This window comes from Rhinopithecus bieti, unplaced genomic scaffold (assembly GCF_001698545.2).
Source record: "Rhinopithecus bieti isolate Rb0 unplaced genomic scaffold, ASM169854v2 scaffold_66246, whole genome shotgun sequence".
In the NCBI taxonomy this organism is placed as follows: Eukaryota; Metazoa; Chordata; class Mammalia; order Primates; family Cercopithecidae; genus Rhinopithecus; species Rhinopithecus bieti.
In genome coordinates this window covers 1,008,364-1,031,176 of record NW_016826110.1, presented here as the reverse complement: position 1 = coordinate 1,031,176, position 22,813 = coordinate 1,008,364, and the positions used below count along the sequence as shown (strand labels likewise).

At 38.2% G+C, this 22,813-nt stretch overlaps 1 protein-coding gene across 1 annotated transcript in view; it reads right to left on the bottom strand.

The window, feature by feature from the left end:
• NEK1 (NIMA related kinase 1) overlaps nucleotides 1-22,813 on the bottom strand; it is a 203,017-nt gene that overhangs the window by 38,507 nt on the left and 141,697 nt on the right. The window contains exons 28-29 of the mRNA XM_017863295.1: nucleotides 11,401-11,577; nucleotides 6,892-7,012 (exon numbers count right to left, since the gene is read on the bottom strand). Coding sequence (XP_017718784.1) covers nucleotides 6,892-7,012; nucleotides 11,401-11,577 — 298 coding nt within the window. The remainder of the gene's footprint in view (nucleotides 1-6,891; nucleotides 7,013-11,400; nucleotides 11,578-22,813) is intronic.

Genomic DNA, 22,813 nt, shown 5'->3' with positions numbered 1-22,813 from the left:
TTAAAATTGAGGAAAAAAATAAAAAAACTCATAATTTTATCTCTGTATGCTTGGAAATTAAATTCATGCATTTTTTTTTTTTTAACAAAATTTAAGGACTGGAGGGATATATTCCAAAAGTACCAATAATTTATGTCTGGGAGTTAGCTTATAGGTAAATTTTTATTTTCTAAATACTTTTAAATCTGTTTCAAATTTTATTTTATTTTTTCAATTAATTTATTTTTTTTTTGAGACAGAGTCTTGCTCTGTTGCCCAGGCTGGAGTGCCGTGGCACTATCTCGGCTCACTGCGACCTCCACCTCCTCGGTTCATACCATTCTCCTGCCTCAGCCTCCCAAGTAGCTGGGACTACAGGTGCCGGCCACCATGCCCAGCTAATTTTTTGTATTTTTAGTAGAGACAGGGTTTCATCATGTTAGCCAGGATAGTCTCGATCTCCTGACCTCATGATCTGCCCACCTCAGCCTCCCAAAGTGCTGGGATTACAGGCGTGAGCCACCGTGCCCATCCTGTTTCAAATTTTAAATAATTTTCTACTTTTTCACTTTCAGATTTTCAACCATTTTCTGTTTTTATTTTATTTTTATTTATTTATTTTTGAGAGAGTCTCACTGCCATTCAGGTTGGAGTGCAGTGGCACAATCTTGGCTCACTGCAGTCTTTTCCTCCCAGATTCAAGCGATTCTCATGACTTAGCCTTCCGAGTAGTTAGGGTGACAGGAAGATGCCACTGCACCCAGCTAATTTTTGTATTTTTCAGTAGAGACAGGGTTTGCCATGTTGGTCAGGTTAGTCTCGAACTCCTGACCTCAGGTGATCCACTCGCCTTGGCCTCCCAAAGTGCTGGGATTACAGGCATAAGCCACCATGTCCAGCCTCTGTTTTTTATTTTTAAAGCTTATATATATATTTATTTTAAGAGACAGGGTCTTGCTCTGCTGCCCAGGCTGGAGTGCAGTGGCATAATCATGGCACTCACTGCAGCCTTAATCTCCGGGGCTCAAGTGATCCTCCCACCTCAGTCTCCCAAGTAGCTGGGATTACTGGCACATGCAACCATGCCTGGCTATTTTTTTTTTTTTTTCCTGTAGAGGTAGGGTCTTGCTATGTTGCCCAGGCTGGTATCAAACTCCTGGCCTCAAACAACTTTCCCACCTTGGCTTCCCAAAGTGCTGGGATTACAGGCATAAGTCACTTTTCCCAGTCAAGCAACATATTTTTTTCATTCAGAATATAATGCCCCTTGGTTCTTCAAAAAGGTAAACTGAATTACCATATGATGCCACAATTCCACTCCAAGGTATATACCCAAAGGAACTGAAAGCAATGACTCAAACATATACTGTATGTCAATGTTCTCTGCAGCACTCTTCCAACAGCCAGAAGGTGGAAACAACCTACGTGCCCATCAACTGATGAATTATAAAAATATATGGGGTGTGTGTGTATGTGTATATGTCTATATATATAGACATATACACATATACATAGACATATACACACACACCCCATATATTTTTATAATTCATCTATAAAATGGAGTATTATTCAGCCATAAAAAGAAATGAAGAACTGGCATATCCTACAACATGGATGAAAAACTAAAAACAGTATGTTAAGTAAAAGAAGCCAGAAACAAAGGCTACATACTATATGATTCTGTAAGAAATATCCAGAATAGCTAAATCCACAGAGACAGAAAGCAGATTAATGGCTGCCAGAGGTTGGTGGGGAGGAAAAAAATGGGGGATGATTGCTTAACGGATAGACAGGTGGGTGATGAAAACGTTCTGGAACTATATAGTGGTGATGGTTGTACACCACTGTGAATGTCTAAATGTCATCGGCTTGTACAATTTTAAATGGTGAATTTTATGTTACATGAATTTTATTCCAATAAAAAAGTAAAGTTCCTTTTAGGACTCCTAACTACTCGAATTCCAGTTGCCTTTCCTATTATTAGTTTGGTGCACACTTTACCAGTTTTTTTCTTTAAATTTACATGCTAATCTAATATATGGAGATGCTTTTTTCATTCAATATTATTTTATTCCATTAATCAATGCTTTAGACATATTTCCATATTAATAAAGAGTCCCATTTACTCTTTTATCTTTTAGGTGCTGTATTATATTCCATAACGTTTTAGAGTTGACCCTTGAACAACATGGGTCTGAACTTCATGCATCTACTTAGATGCAATTTTTTTCCAACCAAATGTGGATTGAAAATACAGTATGCATGGGATGCAAACCTGTGTATACAGAGGGCTGGCTTTTCATATATATGGGTTCCACAGTCCATACCCGACTGTGGGAGTTGAGTATGTGTAGATTTTGGTATATGAAGGATACTGGAACCAATCCCTCAAATATACTAAAGGATGGCTGTATACAGAAACATAGCAGTATTTTTAGCTACCTCCTTATTAATGATTATTTAGACTGTTTCAAATTATTTGCTGTGACTCTCCTGGAATGAATATTCCTGCGTTTGCTTCTTTGTGCTCATGTATGAATGATCTGGAGAGTAGATACCAAAAGTAAAAGAGGTAAATTATAGGATGTGCACATTTAAAACTTTAATGAAACTGTCAAATGGATCTCTAAACTGGCTCTACCATTTCATATATATATTTGCAGTCCATCAAAGCCCCATAGTCCCAATCCCTCACAGACATTTGATATATCATTTCTCTTCATATATCATATACCATTTCATGTTATTTTTGGAATAAAACATTTCATGTTATAACATGTATGATTTCATGTTATTTTATGGAAAAACAATCAGTGGAAAATATATCTTTTCCATTGATGTGGACAAGGACTCTTGCCCTGCCTTTTACTCACTCTTCTTTGAGGAGGAGTAAGTATCTGACTAGCAGTGACATTCACAGGACCCTAGTTCTCCACTAAGTTAGTCTATGAAACACTTAGGAATCTGACTTCTTCGTCTGTCATTTTATTAATGCCCTATAACTCCTAAAGTATCATACTGTTGTATTTACTAACTATCTGGGTTTCTTCCTTCATGAATAGCCTATTCATCGCCTTTCCCCATTTTTCTCTTGGACTTTTGTCTTTTTCTTATTAATTTACACACGTTCTTTATAAATTCTGGATATTAATTGTTATGTTAGGCTGCCTCCTTTAAAATTTTTTTATTTAGGTCTTTAATCAATCTGGTACTGTTTTGTTGAATGGTTTTAGAAATTGAAATGATTATTTTTTCCAAATTGTGACTGATTTGTCTCAAAAGCATGTATTAAATAGGTTATCTTTTTATGTTGATTAGAAATACCATCTTTACCATTTATTAAATTTCCATATACACATATCAAATACTGGTTTTCTATTATTCCTATAATACATGAAAATGATTTAAAGAATAGACGACATTGTCTCTGGCTTTAAGGAACTTTTTGCTTTTCTTTTTTTTTTGAGACAGAGTCTCGCTCTGTCACCTAGGCTGGAGTGCAGTGGTGCAATCTTGGCTCACCGCAACCTCTACCACCTGGGTTCAAGTGATTCTCATGTCTCAGCCACACAGGGAGCTGGAATGACGGGCGTGTGCACAACCACATCCAGCTAATTTATTTGTATTTTTAGTAGAGGCGGGGTTTCGCCGTGTTGGCCACGCTGGTCTCAAACTCCTGGCCTCAAGAGATACACCTACCTCAGCCTCTCAAAGTGCTGGGATTACAGGGGTGAGCCACTGGGCATATACTGCTAAGCAAAAGGGGCCAATCTAAAGACTTCATACTATATAACTAGATGACATTCTGGAAAAGGCAAAACTATGGAGACAATAAAAATATCAATAAAAATATAAAAATAAAAAAAATCACAAATTGTTGCAGTTGTTTTCTTCAAACATGAATAAAACCAATTTACTTGTCATAACCAGATTATTACTACTGTAGCTCATTAGGGTTAACAACTTAGATCTCCAGTGGAAACTGGATTGTGGGGTGGAAAGAAGACAGGATAAACAGGTGAAGCACAGCGGACTGTACAGTATCATAGGAATAATAGTGTAATGTGAATCCATGTCATTATACATTTGTCAAAACTTGTAGAAAGTATCAAAGAGTGAACCCTAATGTAAACTATAAACTTTAACAGTAATGTGTCAATATTGGCTCATCAGTTGTAACAAATAAAACACATTAATGTAAGATGTTAAAAATATCACAGCTTGCCAGGAATAAGAAAAAAAAAAATTGTTGGGGGTGGGGAATGAGAGGTATATAGTAAGTCTATAATTTTTGCTCATTTTTTTGTAAACTAAAATTGCTCACAAAAGTCTATTAGTTAAAAAAAATCAATAAAGCCAATATAGCAAAAGACTAAAAGAATATAAAATAAAATAGACAACAAAATTCAACTATTATATCAAAGATATATAATACTCTGTAAATTAACTAGATATTTAAACACAAAAATTTCAGATTGAATCACGAACCATATCAGAAACCTAACTAAAATAAAATAATTCAGAAAAGCTGAAAACAGAGGATGAGCCAGTGCAGATTGGGCAAATATAAATAAAAAGATAAAACTTAGTCAAAAAATATTAAGCAAGACTTAAACAATGATATTTTGTAATGCTATAATGTGTAATCTGCCATAAGAGTATTGAAATGTCTATGCACCAAATAACTTAGGATCAATATTCATTAGATAAAAATCACTTGAAATATGAAACAAAATAAATGGAAACACACTAGTAGAAAGACGACTTCACTCATTTCAATGAAGTGAATAAAAATTGTTAAGCATATAGAAAACCTAAATAAAAAAACTAATAACTGATACATAACAATGTCAAAATATTTTATAATTTATTAATTAAAAGTATGTACTAGCTCACTGTAGACAGACCAACAGAATAGGAAAAAATGTATACAAACAGACTCAAATCTATAAACCATGATAAATTCCACACATTTTACATGTAAAAAATCAAATATTTAAATGTATAAAGCATCAAATAAAAGTCCTAGAATATTGGCCAGGCATAGTCTCATGCCAATAATTCCAGCTCTTTGGGAGGCCAAGGTGGGAGGATTGTTTCATGCCAGGAGTTTGAGATCAGCTTGGGCACCAAAATTAGACTCTGTCTCCACCAAAAAAAAAAAAAAGTACTAGAAAACCGAAAAAATTTTTGGTAACCTTAGAAAGAACAAAGCTGTTCTGAGTAACAAAGCTCAGATAAATATAACAATAAAAAATAAATAAAAACAAACTATATACTTCAGCATGGCAAAACCACACACACGCACACACAAAAGCATAAATGACCAGCAGAGAAAAAATAGTTGCAATTCATGTAACCACCAGGGCAAGTATCTCTCACTTTTAAGAGTTTTTACTAATTTATAAAAGACCAATGACTAAATTAAAAAAAAAAAGGGGGGAACCAAAGATATAAAGACACAATTCACAGACAAGGAAGTTCAAATGAAACTTACACATTTGAAAAGATGTGCTTACCTTTACCTATCATAAGAGCTAGACAAACTAACAGCCCAAACAGAGATACTATTTTTTACCTTGTTAGCTTGGAAAAACTCAAAAAGTTTGATGAGAAAAGTTTAGCAAGGCTGTGGAGAAAATGGGGTTCAGACATTCTTTCTGAAAGTGTAAACTAGTACAGCTCCGAGGAGAACAATAACCAAATTACAAATGCAACTTATAAAAATGCCGTTGACCCAGCAATTATACTTATTACAGATAAATACACACACAAAAGTCACTTTATATAAAAAGTTATTCATTGCAGCATCATTTGTAATGTCAATCAATGTCCATAAGGTAGGAAACTTGTTGAGTCGTGGTATTTCACATAATGGAATACTAACTAGCTATAAAACAAGAAAAAAAGAAAGCCCTTGATGTATTATTATAAAAAAATCCCAGATTTATTATTGACTAAAATAAACAAGGTGGAAAAATTTGTGTACACTATACTAACAACTGTAGTTAACTGTAAGGAAGAAGACAATATATTTATTTTTGCTTATGCATATACTAGAAATATACGAAAGAAGACAAGAATGGATGCAGACAGATGTAAGCAAGACTTTTTACTGCATATCATCATACTTTAATTAATTAATTAATTTGAGATGGAGTCTCTGTCACCCAGGTTGGCATGCAGTGGTGCCATCTCAGCTCACTGAAACCTCCGCCTCCCAGGTTCAAGTGATTCTCCTGCCTCAGCCTCCTGAGTAGCTGGGATTACATGTGTCCGCCACTATGCCCGGCTAATTTTTGTAGAGACGGGGTTTCACCATGTTGGCCAGGCTGGTCTCGGACTCCTGACCTCAGGTGATCTGCCCTCCTCGGCCTCCCAAAGTACTGGGAATACAGGTGTGAGCTACCACGCCCGGCCCACTTTATTTGTTTATTTTTTTGAGACAGAGTCTTGCTCTGCAGCCCAGGCTAGAGTGCAGTAGCATGATCTTGGCTCACTGCAATCTCTGCCTCCTGGGTTCAAGTGATTCTTATGCCTCAGTCTCTCAAGCAGCTGGGACTACAGGCACGTGCCACCATGCCTGGCTAATTTTTGTATTTTTAGTAGAGACAGAGTTTTGCCATGTTGGCCAGGCTGGTCTTGAACTCCTGCCCTCAAGTGATCTGCTCGCCTCAGGCTCCCAAATTGCTGGGATTACAGGTGTCAGCCACTGTGCCTGGCCTCTTCAAATACTTTATATACTTGTTTATTTCTGAACCACATGAATATCTATTAAAACTAAATTATTTTTATAAGGTATTACAATATTAGGATATTATGTTGCAATATTAGCTTATTATAGTATTTTCTTAAAAGTTATTACAAAAGGGACCTGGGTTTTAAAATGTAAGGAAAAGATGCACATACTGAGTTTCCTTTGTTTCTTTTTCCTCACTAATCCACACATCAGTAACAGTGCATGGCAAGCTCTCATTTTTGTTTGTTCCACTTGGCTCTTGTAGAACTTCTGTTTCCAAATCATCAGGTTCTGCAAAGGATAAACATAACAAGAAACATCTAAAAGCAAAATTTGTCAGGAGAATATTGAATAAACTTTCATAAATGATTGCTACCTAGTTTTAGGGTAATATATTCATTAAAACAGAAAAATATTCTATCTATAGGGTTTAAATCTTATTATTGTGTTAAGTTCAGTTATTTCTGAAATGACAGACTACTTCCTTTGCCTTTTACTGTAATAAAAATGCTCAAAGGTAATATGGTATACTCTGTATTTTTCACCATTATGTAAAATTTTCTCTTCCATTAAAATTTTAGTCATATATAAATTTGTTTAGAGAAGGTATAAAAACGATTTAAAGAATAAAGATATTTGTGGTTAGAAATATGGAAGAATAGACTGTGATATAACTGATTAGTAAGTAAAATAAAATTTCAATCTTCAAAATCTATCTTTTAATAGTCAAAAAAGAAGAAGTATTACCTGGACTTTCACAATGATATTGAGAACATAATTGAATGGCACTAAAAATCTATTTTCTTAGACCCTCAATAATTTTTTTTTTTTTTTTTTTTGGGACAGGGTTTCACTCCCATTGCCCAGGTTGGAGTGCAGTGGTATGCTCTTGGCTCACTACAACCTACACCTCCCAGGCTCAAGTGATCCTCCTGCCTCAGCTTCCTGAAGAGCTGGGACTACAGGCACACACTACCACACCAGGCTAATTTTTGTATTTTTAGTAGAGATGGGGCTTCACCATGTTGCCAGGCTGGTCTTGAACTCCTGACCTCAAGTGATCCACCTGCCTCAGTCTCTCAAAGTGCTGGGATTACAGGTGTGAGCCGCCACGCCTGGCCTGACCCTCAATTAACATCAAGATGTCACCTCTGTTTTCTGGCAGTGGCTCATTTTTCACTTGGTTGGTATTTTCCAAAAGCGAATAGCGATGAGAAGAGTATTTGTTAACTTCTCTTTTTCCTTTCCAGTTAAGATTATCAATACTATCCTGTTTAAGCCAACACTATCCCTCTTACTTCCCCTGGAATATAGACATACTTCTCCATTTTTAAAGCTTCCAATTTATCTGTCTTATTTGGAAAGACAACGGATATTGTACTAATCTTTAAGTTTTTATCTTTTATTCAAATGATTATTTTGGTCATTCATTCAAGGTAAGCACTTGGGGGCAAAATACTTTTTTATTTTTTAATGAATAACTCTGTTTCCTAGCACTTTAAGCTGTATCAACTTATTCTATAAACTTGAGTTATGACTGTATTACCTGCAAAGCCTAGAATATTTACTCTCTGGTCTATCAACTCCTGCACTAGGCTATACAGCTTCCATAGTATTCCTAACATTCTTTTCTTTTCTTTTTTAAAGAAAAGGCATAAGATACTGTTTTAGTTCAGGCTACTATAACAGAATATCATAGACTGGGTGGCGTAAACAATATAAACTTATTTCTCAGAGTTCTGGAGGCTGAAGGATCCAATGTCAGGGTGCCAGCATGGTTGGTTCTAGAGGGCCCTCTTCCTGTTTTGCAGATAACCTTTTCCTCCTTGTATCCTTATGTGGTAGAAAACAGAATGTTTTCTGGCCTATTCTTATAAGGGCACCCATCCCATTCATGAGGGTGCCACTCTCATAACCTAATTACCTTGCAAAGACTCCACCTCCAATACCATTACATCAGGGATTAGATTTCAACATACGATTTTTTTGGGGGGTAGGGAGGGGAACAAACTTTCATTCCATAATGATACTAGTAACTATGGTTCTAATGAATAAGATTATTTAAGTTACTGTGGTGAATTAAGGATGGTCACATGTTACAGGGTTTCTGGCTTTCCTCTCAACTAGAGGGAACTCTGTTTCTCCTCTTTAATTTCATCTGGCATGGTGATTCCTTTGAGTAATGGAATAGAGTGAAAGTGATGCTATGCCAGTTCCAGGCTGAGCCTTCAAGAGAACTGGGAGCTTCTATTTGATATCTGGGAGCCTGAGCCATCATGAAAATAGTTTATTCTGAAAGACCACATTGCAATGCCATGAGACTAAAATGAAGGAGAGGGACCCGGATAAGCCCCGCCAGTATGCCAGGCATGGGAGTGATATCATTTTGCGTCTTCCAAAAAAGCCCAGCTGATGGCTGAATACCACTCAGCAATACCAGTTGATGCTACATGAAGCAGAAGAACCTCCAAATTCCTGACTCAAAAAATTGTGAGATAACATAAAATAAAAATAAAAATTGTTTTTTATTTCGGAGACAAGTTCTCACTCTGTCACCCAGGCTGGAGTGCAGTGGCATGCTGATGGCTCACTGTAGCCTCAAACTCTTGGGCTCAAGTGATTCTCCCACCTTAGCCTCCCTAGTAGATGGGATTACAGGCATGTATCACCACACACGCTTATTTTCAGTAGAGATGGGGTACTGTCATGTTGCCCAGGCTGGTCTTGAACTCCTGGGCTCAAGCGATCTGCCAGCCATGGCTTCTTGAAGTGTCAGGATTACAGGTGTGAGCCACCAAGCCCGGCCTAAAATTGTTATTTTAAGCTACTAAGTTTTAGGACTAATTTGTTTTGCAGCAATAGATAACTGAAACAGAATTACATATCCAGAAGCAGGGAGCTGACGTAAAAGCCTGTATGCACTGGCTTTGGGACTGCGGAGCAGGCAGAAATTGGAAGGCCTTCAATGACATTGTTGGTGAGAGACTGGCCAGTGAAAAATGGTTACTGGAGGCTGGAGAAAAGGGGATTCTTGTTCTACAATGGCTGAAAGTTTAGTAACTACAATAATGTGGAAGATAGTAAATGTACTTTATGGATCCAGTAGTCTAGCTAAGGAGTTATCAAAGCAGAACATTCAAAGTGACAGCTGCTTAATAACTTCTGATAAAGAACAAGAAAAGAGAGATTAATTGAAGAAAAAAGTTTAGCTTATGAGCAGAATTTATAAGAGATACAGAGAGTCCAGGATAATTCCTTCTAGGCAACAAAAGCTTCTTAAAGGAAGACATGGCCTCAAGACAAAGACTAAATTCAGGACAGTAGGGTGTGGCCTCAGGGCAAAGATGAAGTCAAGATTGTGCCCATAAGATCTGTTATGGCACAGAAAGATTTAAAGGCATGCCTTGCAGGCCCTCTTTGCTAGACAAAGCATTTCTAAGAACTCAGGAGCACTGTCTTACAGTATCCTTATAGATAACTGAAGGTAGAAAAGAGTCCGTCTCAGAAACATGAGTGGCTTTTGTTAACCACAGTGAATATCAATAATATTCACATAAACCCACAAAATTACTTAGAAATTCTGCTTGTGGAAGCACTATAAGCTCAGACTGAAGGGGACAAACATAGTTCAAAACAGAAGAGCCCTTGGGCACACCAAGCTTTGGTGCAAGGAAGCAGGCTGACAATGCTCTTCCTGGTTGGATTTTAGAATTTCTAGGGACTAGTGACTGCTATCTGCTTCCCATCTTCCTTGTTTTTGAAAAGTTGTCTCAAAGATTGTTTCACCACTGTATGTTGTACGTATGGAAAACAAGGAACTTGTTTTTTTTTTTTTACTCACAGGTCTTCAGATTGAGAATCACTGTACTCGAAGATCTGTAGATGAGAAAACCCATCTGCACTGAGGCTTGACTTTGTCATATTAAACTCTGAGCTAATGTCATAATGAGATGAGGCTTTGAGAAGGCGTGAGTGGATTTTGCATATGGGAGGAATGAAAATAATTTTTGGTCAGAGGGCCGACTAGGGCAGATTTAGGACAGATGTAAATTCTTTGACACCCTTCCCATTGAGAGGTGGGTTCTGTTTCCCCTCCCTTTGAATCCAGGTTGGGCTGTGACTGCTTTGACTAATAGAGCATGACAGAAGTGATACCGTGCTAGTTCTGAGATCAGCTTTTAAGAGTACAAGTCACTTTCACCTTAGCATCTGTGAGCCCCGGGCCATCATATAGGAAGTCAGACTATCCTGCCAGAAAGAGTACATAGCCCTGAAACCACATGAAGAGGGAGAGGGGCCCAGCTAAGCTGTACCTGCCAAGATAGCAGTGAAGCTTTTTGGGATCCTTCAGACCAGCCTAGCTGCCAGCTGACCAGCACCTACTGATCTCTGAGATAAAGGAACATGAATTACAAAAAATCACATTAGCCAAGTCTTGACTCAATTCCTGGCAAATAAAATCATGAGATGAAATGGTTGGTGTTTCAACACTAAATTTTGGGGTGACTTGTTAGGCAGTCATTAAAAAAAGACCAATTACTAAAAACATAAAAATACTGAACCTAATTTGAGATAAATTACCCAAATATATACAAATTTTGATAATCTGTTTATAAAGCTTGTGAAACTTAAGTTTTTACTAAATCAAATATAGCTCATTTTGACTCATTAGAACATACCTTCTAAATTTCCTTCCAGTTTCAATGACATCTGTGGAGATGCCTCACTAAACTCGGGGCTTTTTGTCTCAACAGGAGAATCAACAATAGCTGATGGGTTTATTTCATGTGAAATACATTGCACTTTTTCTTCTTCAGTAATTAAGGGTTTGTACTTTTCCCCTTCAGGAGAAATACCTGTGAAAACAAAAAATAAAAATTCATGCTAGTTCTCAAAATGACGAATTTTATCTGTAATGGCATTTGGGGCAAAGTTCAAAAAGCTGCATTATTGCAACAGGTAATTACCAGTCAAGCTCTGTTACATATTAGAAGTTAATAAGTGACTATGGTATATGAAAGTCAAATTTCATTTCAATTGTACATAATAATTTCTATGGTGGTTAAAATGGTTTACCATCTTTCTGCTTTTGGTAAAATTAATATGTGTATTAGAATACTATTTTTAAAATTATTAACTAGTGGATTCTGTTTATATGAAGTAACTCCTAGTTACTTCTAATTGCTCTGAAATTCTCCACACTTTCAATTGGTGCCAGGAGAGAAGAGTTTTACCTCAGAACATCCTAAGACAGGTTCAAAAAAGAATAAAAAGAAAAAAAAATTACCTCAGAATAACTTAATGCAGTTGTTTACCACCCTATCACTCCTATTAATCTGTTGAAGATTTTACTTTCCAAGTTACAAGTGCCCCAACACTAACTCTGTCATAACTAATTTAGGTGATTTCTATATCTGTATCAATAATCCTTCCAGTAGGTAGGCCTCTTGGTTTGTTGCACTTCACTCTACCTCAGTCTTCTTCATCCTATCTCCAGCACTCCAATGCTCGTATCTTAGAGACTTTGTCATTCATTATAGCCTCTTGAAATGTCTAGTGGTAAGTGTTCCACCCTGTAATCTCTAACACTCGTTTTCCACTTCTCTCCCTCTACAACTCCAACTCTAAAAAAATTTTACCCTGAAAGTACCCACAATGCACTGATCCTGCTACATTTTCTGTCATCTCCATTAAAACCCATAGAAATTCCATCATATAGTCATTCTCTTGTGCATTCTCAACTCATTGTATTCACATGGCAAAACCCCACCTTTGCATAAATTCAATTCTCTGCCTACTATATCTGCATACACATGGTTAAAACGGCTGAAGAAAAACAGAGATCCTTGCCCATTGGTCTCAATTTCAATTCATTGTTTCTAAAGCCAAGTAGGCCCTTTGTGTTGGCTGCAGTCCTTTTATAACACTGGGTTAGCAGGAACTGTCCTTAGCTCAGTTAATTTCCAGAGGAAAAAAGTTGTTCATCAAGTATTTATAAGTTGTTTTACTCTTTACTTCTTTCTAGTCAACAGAGAACAAAACTACAGTGTTGCAAATGTTTCAGAATCATTTCCCTGCACTGTGCTTCAACAAACTGCTTGCCAAAACGAACTGACTGTAGCAGAGATCACATCTGTGTTTTTCCCCCTTTAGCCCTACCATTCTGCAATAAAATCATGTCTATTAATACCAGGAATCGGGATGCCATATTGCATTATTATTATTAAATGCTTTAGTGGGTTCTAACAAATACAGTAAGAATAGGAAATAATCAAAATATAGGAGAAAAATCTGTTTCTTGTCACTGATGATAAACCTGCACATTTGGAACATCTAAGATCTCAAGGAAGAAAACTAAATATATTTAGTAAAAATAATCAGTATGGTGTCCAGACATAAAATTTTCTATCTATATATAGAAAGAAATAGGGGAAGGAAGAGGAAGATGTTAGGATCTCTCTTTTTTTTTTTCTTTTTCTGAGACCAGAGTTTTGCTCTGTCACCCAGGATGGAGTGCAGTGGCGTGATCCCAGCTCATTGCAACCTCCACCTCCCGGGTTCAAGCAATTCTCCTGCCTCAGCCTCCTTAGTAGCTGGGATTACAGGCACACAGCACCATGCCCCACTAATTTTTTATATTTTTAGTGGAGACAGGGTTTCGCCATGTTGGCCAGGCTGGTCTCAAACTCCTGACCTGAAATGACCTGCCTCAGCCTCCCAAAGTGCTGGGATTACAAGCATGAGACACCATGCCTGGCTGGATATCCATACTAAACAAAAATTCTTAAAAAATAGCAAAAAGCAATGAAATATAAAAAAGGGCAGAGAATATAAACAGGCAATTTTCAAAGCAGCAAATCAAAATAGTCAATAGAATGCAACATAATGAAATTCACTCACAATCAGAAAAGGAAAATAAAACCAATGATATACCACATAAAATGGTAAAATTTTTTTTAAAGGGATATTACCTTTCAGGTTATTTAATATTTAAAAAGCAATCAATGAAATTTGCAACATTAATATAATAAAAGAGAAAAATTATATTAATTGATTTGGAAAATGGATTTGGAGAGAAAATGGAAATGGAGAGAAAATGGAAATGGAGTATGGCTGACCACAGATACCTGGCGCTTGCCTGTTCCACAGAGAAGTACCAAAACAGCAAGTAGATAATAACACATTGAATAGAGCATCTAAAAGAGAACACAGGAATTCAGCAGGAAAGGGATGGGGAACCTCTGAGGCATGGAAGGAGAGGGAAGCGAAGCAGCTGACCTGGTTAGGACTGGCTAGAAGCCAGGAGAAACACCACAGAGCGACCTGCCCGAGTGCAGGAAAATGGTAAGAGAGATCCCCAGTGGTCCACATTCTCACCATGGACTCCTGCAAACCCAGCCATGACTCCTCAGCCCTCAAGCGCCCTGAGACTAGTAGAGGAAGCTGCCTGGAGTCAAAGTGATGCATTATTCTAGAGAGGAAGTTTGTGCTGGAACTCATACAACATCCTGAGACCCAAGCAGCTGCCACATGGTGCCACTTTGAGAACCCAACCCCTACCAGATAACAACCTGCCTCAGGGCTCAACAGGCCCTGAATCTCCACAACTCCGGAGCCCTACTGACATCTACTCCATGTCCACCTATAGATTTGCAACCTTGTGACATGAGCTGGACTCAACTGTACAGCCGGGTCCCTAGTCCTCTAGCCCACATACAGTCCTACACCACAGGAAACGGTGGTGGAGCACATTAGGAAGGCTGCCCCTGGGAAAAAGGCAGCTGAAGCATGTGCTCCCCAGAGCCTGGGAGCTGCCTTCCTGGAGTTGCTGGCACTGACAGCAACCCTGCCTCCCCTAGCACCTGGGTGAATGTGCACTTGCGTGCACCTTCAGGCTCATGGAGACAGGCATGCTTGGAGCCTGAGGTCAGGCCTGCCCCACTCACTGATGCTACCACCTGAGAGTGCTACCTGGTAGCTGGGAGATCGATCTGCCCCATGCATCAGAGCTGGCATTAGCAAGCATGTCATCCAGGACTGGAGATCAACCCACCATGCCTGCTGATGCTGGTGCCTGCACACACAGTCAGGGGGCCTGAGGACAGGCCCTCCTGCCTACCACCACCACCACTGATTTTTGAGTGTGCCGTCTGGGGTCCTGGGGGTAGAATTGCCATGCTAAGCACAACCTGTGCCTGACAGCACCACCACAGGGCTTCAAGACAGACCCACCCTGCCCTACTCCTGCCTTGGCAAAGGCCTGTGAGCATCATCCAGGGGCACAGGGATCAATAAGCCCTGCCTACTGCTGCTAGTGCCTGTATAAGCCTTCCAGGGGCCTGGGAAAGGGCCTGCCCAGCCTGCCAGCACCCACACACATCATCTAGGATCTGGAGATCAACCAGTCCTGTCCAACATAAACTGTCTGCACATGTACCATACATGGGCCCAAGGACAGGCCTGCTCAACCTGACGGTGACCCTAATAGTGCTATGTGTATTGTCCAGAGGTCTGGAGATCTACCCACCACTGTCTGCCACCATAGATGTCCAAACATACCTTCCAGTGGGCCCTGAGACCCAACGTGCAGCCACTGCCACCATCCACCTGCACGTGCCACCTAAAGGCCAGGAGACTAGCCCTCTCAGTTCACTGCCACCACTGCTGGTGCCCATGAGTGCTGATTATGGACCCAGGGACTAGTCCTGCCCACCTGGCCCACCATTGCTACTGCTGACACCCAAGTAAGCCACGTGGAGGCCCAAGGATTACCCGGACCCACTATCACCAGTGACTGAACACGTACCTGCATTATCAGCATGCTGCCAAGACTGGGGCCTGAGGACTGGCTTAACTGGCTCCCTGTCCACAGTAAATCCTTACCAGAGTCTCCACTAACAACCATAACCTAAGACACACAGGAATTCACAGATACCACTGACACTGATTACAGCCAAATAAATCATATGAAGACTGAACTACTCTGCCCACCCAAAATCAAAGCCAAAACACCCTACTCAACCAACACCATGGATACATATACGGGAAAAAGTCTTTGCCTATGAAAGCCAATCCGTAAAATCGGAAGAAGTGATTATTACAATAGATGCACAGACATCAACATAAGGACACAAGAAACATGAAACGTGAAAAGTAAGGAAACATGATACCTCCAAAAGAACACGGTAATTCTCCAGCAAGATGCCAACAAAAATAAATCTACGAAATGCCTGAAACAATTCAAAGTACAATTTAAGCTAAGTGAGGTATAGGAGAACACAGATAAATAATACAAAGAAATTAGAAAAACAATTCATGGTCTGAATAAGAAATTCAACATAGATAGATATCATTAAAGATAACAAAACAGGGCCAGATGCTGTGACTCACAAATGTAATCCTAGTGCTTTAGAAAAGGAAGGCAGAAGGACTGCTTGCAGCCAGGAGTTTGAGACCAGTCTGGGCAACACAGTGAGATACTGTGTCTACAGGAAATTCTTTAAAAAGTAAGTCAGGTGTGGTGGCATGTGCCTATAGCCCTAGCTAGTCTGGAAAATAAGGTGGGAGGATCTCCTGAGTCCAGGATTTGCGGCTGTAGTGAGCTATGATTGCACCAATGTACTCTAGCCTGGATGACAGAGAGCCTGTCTCAAAGTAAAAAAATATTTTTTTCTCTCTCTCTTTCATAATTTGAGACCAGCCTGGGCAACACGGCAAAACTCTTGTCTCTACACAAAATAAACAAAATTAGCCAAGCATGGTGTCACATGCCTGTAGTCCCAGCTACTTGGGAGGCTGAGATGGGAGGATCCCTTGAACCCAGGAGGTCAAGGCTGCAGTGAGCTGTGATGTGATCATGGCACTGCCACTGCACTCCAGCCTGGGTGACAGAGCCCTGTCTCAAAAACAAACAACAACAACAAAAACCCCAACTCTCCCCACCGCAAAATTCAATGAATTGAATAAAAGTACAACTGAGAGATTCAACAATAGAGTAGATTAAACAGAAAAACGAGTTTCTGAACTTGAAAACAGTTCTTTCTAAATAATCTAGTCAGAAAAGAAACAAAAGGATAAAAGAAAAAAAAAAAGAATGGAAGTCTATGGGACATATGAGAAACTGTAAAGTGCCCAAATACTCAAATTTTGGGTGTTCCAGAAAAAAAAAGAGATGGGCAAGGACATAGAAAATTTCTCTAATGAAATAATAGCTGAAAATTTCCCAAGCCTTGTAAGAGATATAGACATTCAGATACAGGAAACTTAAAGACACAAAAGATTCAACCCAAAAAGATCTTTTCCAAGGCACATTACAATCAGACAGTTAAAAGTCAAAGACAATTCTAAAAACAGAAAGAAGAGAGCATCAAGTTACATATAAGGGCACCCCAACAGACTAACAATGACTTTCTCAGCAGAAAACTTACAAGCTAGGAGAAAATGGGATGATATATTCAAAATGCTGAGAAAACAAAACCAAAACCAAAACCAAAACCAAACCAACAATACACTGTCAGCCAAGAATACTATACCCACCAAAGCTATCCTTCAAAAATGAAGGAGAAATAAAGTCTTTCCCAAAGAAGCAAAAACTGGGAGAATTCAACAGTAGACTGACCCTATAAGAAATGCTTAAGAGAGAGCTACATGTGGAAATAAAAGGTCAATATCTACCACCATGCAAAAACATTAAAGTATAAAACCTGACAGAGCACATTCACAAACAAGAGAGAGAAAGGAGTCAAATGTTATAGAAAATAACCAAACTGCAATGAAACGATAAAAGAGAAAGAAAAGAACAACAAATACACAAAACATCCAAAAACCCATTAACAAAATGACCAGAGTTAAGTCCTCACCTATCAATAATCAACTCTAATATAAATGAAATAAATTAATCATTTAGAAAATACAAGTTGGCTGAATGGATTAAAAAAAAAATCAAACTATATGCTGCCTACAATAAACTCATTACACATATAGACTGAAAGTGAAGACACAGAAAAAGATACTCCATGCAAATGGAAACAAAAAAAGAGTGGGAGAAGGCATACACTTATACCAGATAAGACATATTTTAACCCAAAAGCTGTAAAAAAAAAAGACAAAGAAGGTCATTATATAATGATGAAGGGAAAAATTCAACAAGCAGACCTAACAATTATAAATAGATGTGCACTCAACAGCAGAACCCCTAGATATATAAAGCAACTAAAGGGAGAGATAGACTCCAATATAACAAGAGTTGTGGACTTCAACACCCCACTGACAGCACTGGACAGATAATCTAGACAGAAAATTAACAAAGAAACATTTGATTTAAACTGCACTTTAGACCAAATGGACGTAACAGATATCTACAGAACATATCCAACAGCAGCAGAATATACATTCTTCTCATCAGCACAAGGAACATTCTCCAGGACAGGCCACATGGTAGGCTACAAAACAAATCTCAACAAATGAAAAAGTAACTACTTCATATCAAGTACCTTCTCAGACCACAATTGAAGAAAACTAGAAATCAGTTATGAGAGGAACTTCGGAAACTGTACATACACATGGAATTTAAACAACATGCTCCTGAGGAAACACTGAGTCAACAAAGAAATGAAGAAGGAAATAAATGGATTTCATGAAACAAATGGGGATAGAAACACAACAAACCAAAATCTATGGGAAACAGCAAAAACAGTGCTAAGAGTTTATAGCAATAAATACCCACATCACAAAAGGGCCAGAAGCTCATGGCTGTAATTTCAATATTTTGGGAGGCTGAGGTGGGAGGATCCTTGAGGCCAGGAGTTAGAGATCAGCCTGGGCAAAAAAGTGAGACCCTGTCACTACTGAAACAAAACAAAACAAAACAAAAAATAGCTGGTCCCGGTGGCTGTCTGTAATCCTAGTTCCTCGGGAGGCTAAGGTGAGAGGATTGCTCAAGCCCAGGAGTTTAAAGTTATAGTAAGCTGTAACTGCACTACTGTACTCCACCATGGGTGACAGAGTGAGACCCTGTTTATAAAAAAAGAGAGACAGATTTCAAATAAATAATGTAGTGATGTATTTCAAGGAACTAGAAAAGCAAAAAAAGGTCAAATCCAAAATTAGTAAAAGCTGCCATAAGGAAGTATCTATCATGTCCTTTGCAGCAACATGGATGGAGTTGGAGGCCATTACCTTAAGTGAATTAACTCAGAAACAGAAAATCAAGTATCACATGTTTTCACTTATAAGTGGAACCTAAATAATTGGTACACATGGACACAAAGGTGAAAATAATAAGATAATGAGGACTCCAAAAGGAAGGAAGGAGGGAATGGGGACAAGGCAAAAAAAACTATCAGGTACTATCATCACTATTTGGATGATGGGTTCACTAGAAGCCCAAGCCTCAGCATTACGCGATATACCCATGTAACAAACATGCACATGCACCCACTAAACCTAAAACAACAACAAGAACTATACACACACACACACACACACACACGCACAAAATGGACCATTATTCAGCCATAAAAAGAACGAAATCATGTTTTTTGCAGTAAGATGGATAGAACTGGAGGTCATTATCCATATAGAGAAATACATATTGCATGTTTCTCACTCATATGTGGGAGTTAAAAAAGTTGATCTCATGGAAGTAGAGAGTAGAATGGTGCTTATCAGAAGCTGGAAAGTGTGGTTGGTTAATGCATACAAAATACAGTTAAATAGAATAAAATTCTAGTGTTTAACATAGTACAGTAGGATGACTACAGTTAAAAATAATGAAAAAAATGCAAAACTAGTAGAAGAAATAATCAAGCAGAACAAAATAAAACAGACATTAAAAAAATCAACAAAAGAAAAGTAGGCATTTTGAAAAGATAAACAAAATTGAAAAACCACTAACTAGACTAAGAGAAAAAGAGTGAAGACCCAAATAAAGAAAACAAAAAACAAAGAGCCATTACAACAAATACTACAGAAATGCAAAGTACCATGTGAAACTATTATGAACAACTATATGTTAACAAATTGGAAAACCCAGAGGTATTGGATAAATTCCTGCACACAGACAACCTCCCAAAATGACTACAATAAATATCGAATTCTTTAATGCCCAGACACTGATGAACATCCATAACATCAAGTCCACCCAGGAAAACATGACCTCACCAAATAACTAATTAAGCTACCAGGCACCAATCCTGGAAAGACAGAGATATATGACCTTTCAGACAGAAAATTCAAAATAGCTGTTTGAGGAAACTCAATGAAATTCAAAATAACAGAGAAAAAATTCAGAATATTACTAGATACATTTAACAAAAAGACTGAAATAATTAAAAAGAATCAAGCAGAAATTCTGGAGCTGAGAAATGCAATTGGCATACTGATGAATGCGAAAGAGTCCTTTAATAGCAGAACATATCGAAAGAAGAAAGAATTAGCGAGCTTGAAGACAGGCTGCTTGAAAATACATAGGCAGAGGAGACAAAAAACAAAGGAAAAAAAATAAGGAATACCTACAAGATCTAAAAAGCAGACTCAAAAGGGCAAATCTAAGAGTGCTTTGTTGTAACGAGGAAGTAGAGAGAAAGACCTGGGTACAAAGTTTACTGAAAGGGATGTCAGAGAACTTCCCGAACCTAGAAAAAGATATCAATATTCAACTACAAGAAGGTTATAGAACACCAAGCATATGTAATCCAAGGAAGACTACCTCAAGACATTTACTAATCAAACTCCAAAAGGTCAAAGATAAAGAAAGGAAAGCAGTAGCAGACTTTTGTGTCTGACAGCAGACTTTTCAGCAAAAACCTTACTGGCCAGGAGAGAGTGACAGGACATATTACCGAAAGAAAAAAACTTTTATCCTAAAATAGTATATCCAGAGGAAGTATCCTTCAAACATGATGAAGAAATAAAGACTTTACCAGACAAACAAAAGCTGATGGATTTCATCAACACAAGGACCTGTCCCATAAGAAATGCTAAAAGGAGTTCTTTAATATGAAAGAATAGGACGATAATGAGTAATAAGAAATCATCTGAAGGTGTAAAATTTACCAATAATAGTAAGTATACAGAAAAACACGGAATATTAGAACACTGTAATTGTGGTATGTAAGCTACTCATATCTCGAGTAGAAAGACTAAAAGATGAACTGATTGAAAATAAAAATTATTCACACCTGTAATCCCAGCACTCTGGGAGGCGGAGGTGGGTGGATCACTTGAGGTGAGGAGTTTGAGAACAGCCTGGCCAACATGCTAAAACTCCATCTCTACTAAAAATACAAAAAAATTAGCCAGGTGTGGTGGCACGCACCTGTAATCCAGGCTACTTGGGAGGCTGAGGCAGGAAAATCACTTGAACCCAGGTGGTGAAGGTTGCAGTGAGCTGAGATCATGCCACTGCACTCCACCTTGGGCAATGGAGCAAGACTCTGCCTCAAAAAATAAAATGAAATAAAATAAAGAAACATTATGTGGGGTGTGGTGCTTATGCCTGTAATCCTAGAACTTTGGAAGGCTGAGGTGGGAGGATTGCTAGAACCCAGGAGTTTGAAATCAGCCTGGGCAACATGCAACATGAAACCAGCCGGGCAATAGGCAAAAACCTTTCTCCACAAAAAAATACAAAAAAAATTAGCCAGGTATGGTGGCACATGCCTGTAGTCCCAGCTACTTGGGAGGTTAATGTGAGATCACCTGAGCCCAGGAGGTGGAAGTTGCAGTAAGCTGAGATTGTGCCCCTGCCCTCCAGCCTGGGTGACAGAGTGAGTCCCTGTCTCAAGGAAAAAAAAAAAAAAATTATAATTTTTTGAGAGACAATACAGTAAGATATAAATAGAAACAAAAAGTTGAAAAGTCGGGGACAAAGAGTTTTCACTAGTTTTTTCTTTGCTTGTTTGGTATCTGTTTTTGCAATCACTGTTGTCATCAGTTTAAAATAATGGGTTATAAGATAGTATTTCTACCTCATAGTACCATCAAAAATAAAAAATCATACAACAGGTACACAAAAAAAGTACCAGAATCCCTGGGACACATTTAAAGCAGTGTGTAGAGGGAAATTTATAGCACTCAATGCACACAAGAGAAAGCAGAAAAGATCTAACACTGACACCCTAACATCACAATTAAAAGAACTACAGAAGTGAGAGCAAACAAATTCAAAAGCTAGCAGAAGGCAAGAAATAACTAAGATCAGAGCAGAACTGAAGGAGATAGACACAAAAACCCTTAAAAAAAAATCACTGAATCCAGGAGCTGGTTTTTTGAAAAGATCAACAAAATTGATAGACTACTAGCAAGACTAATAAAGAAGAAAAGAGAGAAGAATCAAATAGATGCAACAAAAAAATGATAAAGGGGATATCACCACCAATCCCACAGAAATACAAACTACCATCAGAGAATACTATAAACACCTCTACGCAAATAAACTAGAAAATACAGAAGAAATGGATAAATTCCTGGACACATACTTACATTATTACTACCTGGAGACTTTAACACTATACTCTCCCAAGACTAAACCAGGAAGAAGTTGAATCTCTGAATAGACCAATAAAAGGCTCTGAAATTGAGGCAATAATTAGTAGCCTACCAACAAAAACAAGTCCAGGACCAGATGGATTCACAGCCAAATTCTACCAGAGGTACAAAGAGGAGCTGGTACCATTCTTCTGAAACTATTCCAATCAATAGAAAAAGAGGGAATCCTCCCTAACTCATTTTATGAGGCCAACATCATCCTGATACCAAAGCCTGGCAGAGACACAACCAGATAATTTTAGACCAATATCCCTGATGAACATCGATGCAAAAATCCTCAATAAAATACTGGCCAACTGAATCCAGCAGCACATCAAAAAGCTTATCCACCATGATCAAGTGGGCTTCATCCCTGGGATGCAAGGCTGGTTCAACATTCGCAAATCAATAAACGTAATCCAGCATATAAACAGAACCAAAGACAAGAACCACATGATTATCTCAATAGATGCAGAAAAGGCTTTTGACAAAATTCAACAGCCCTTCATGCTAAAAACGCTCAATAAATTCGGTATTGATGGAACGTACCTCAAAATAATAAGA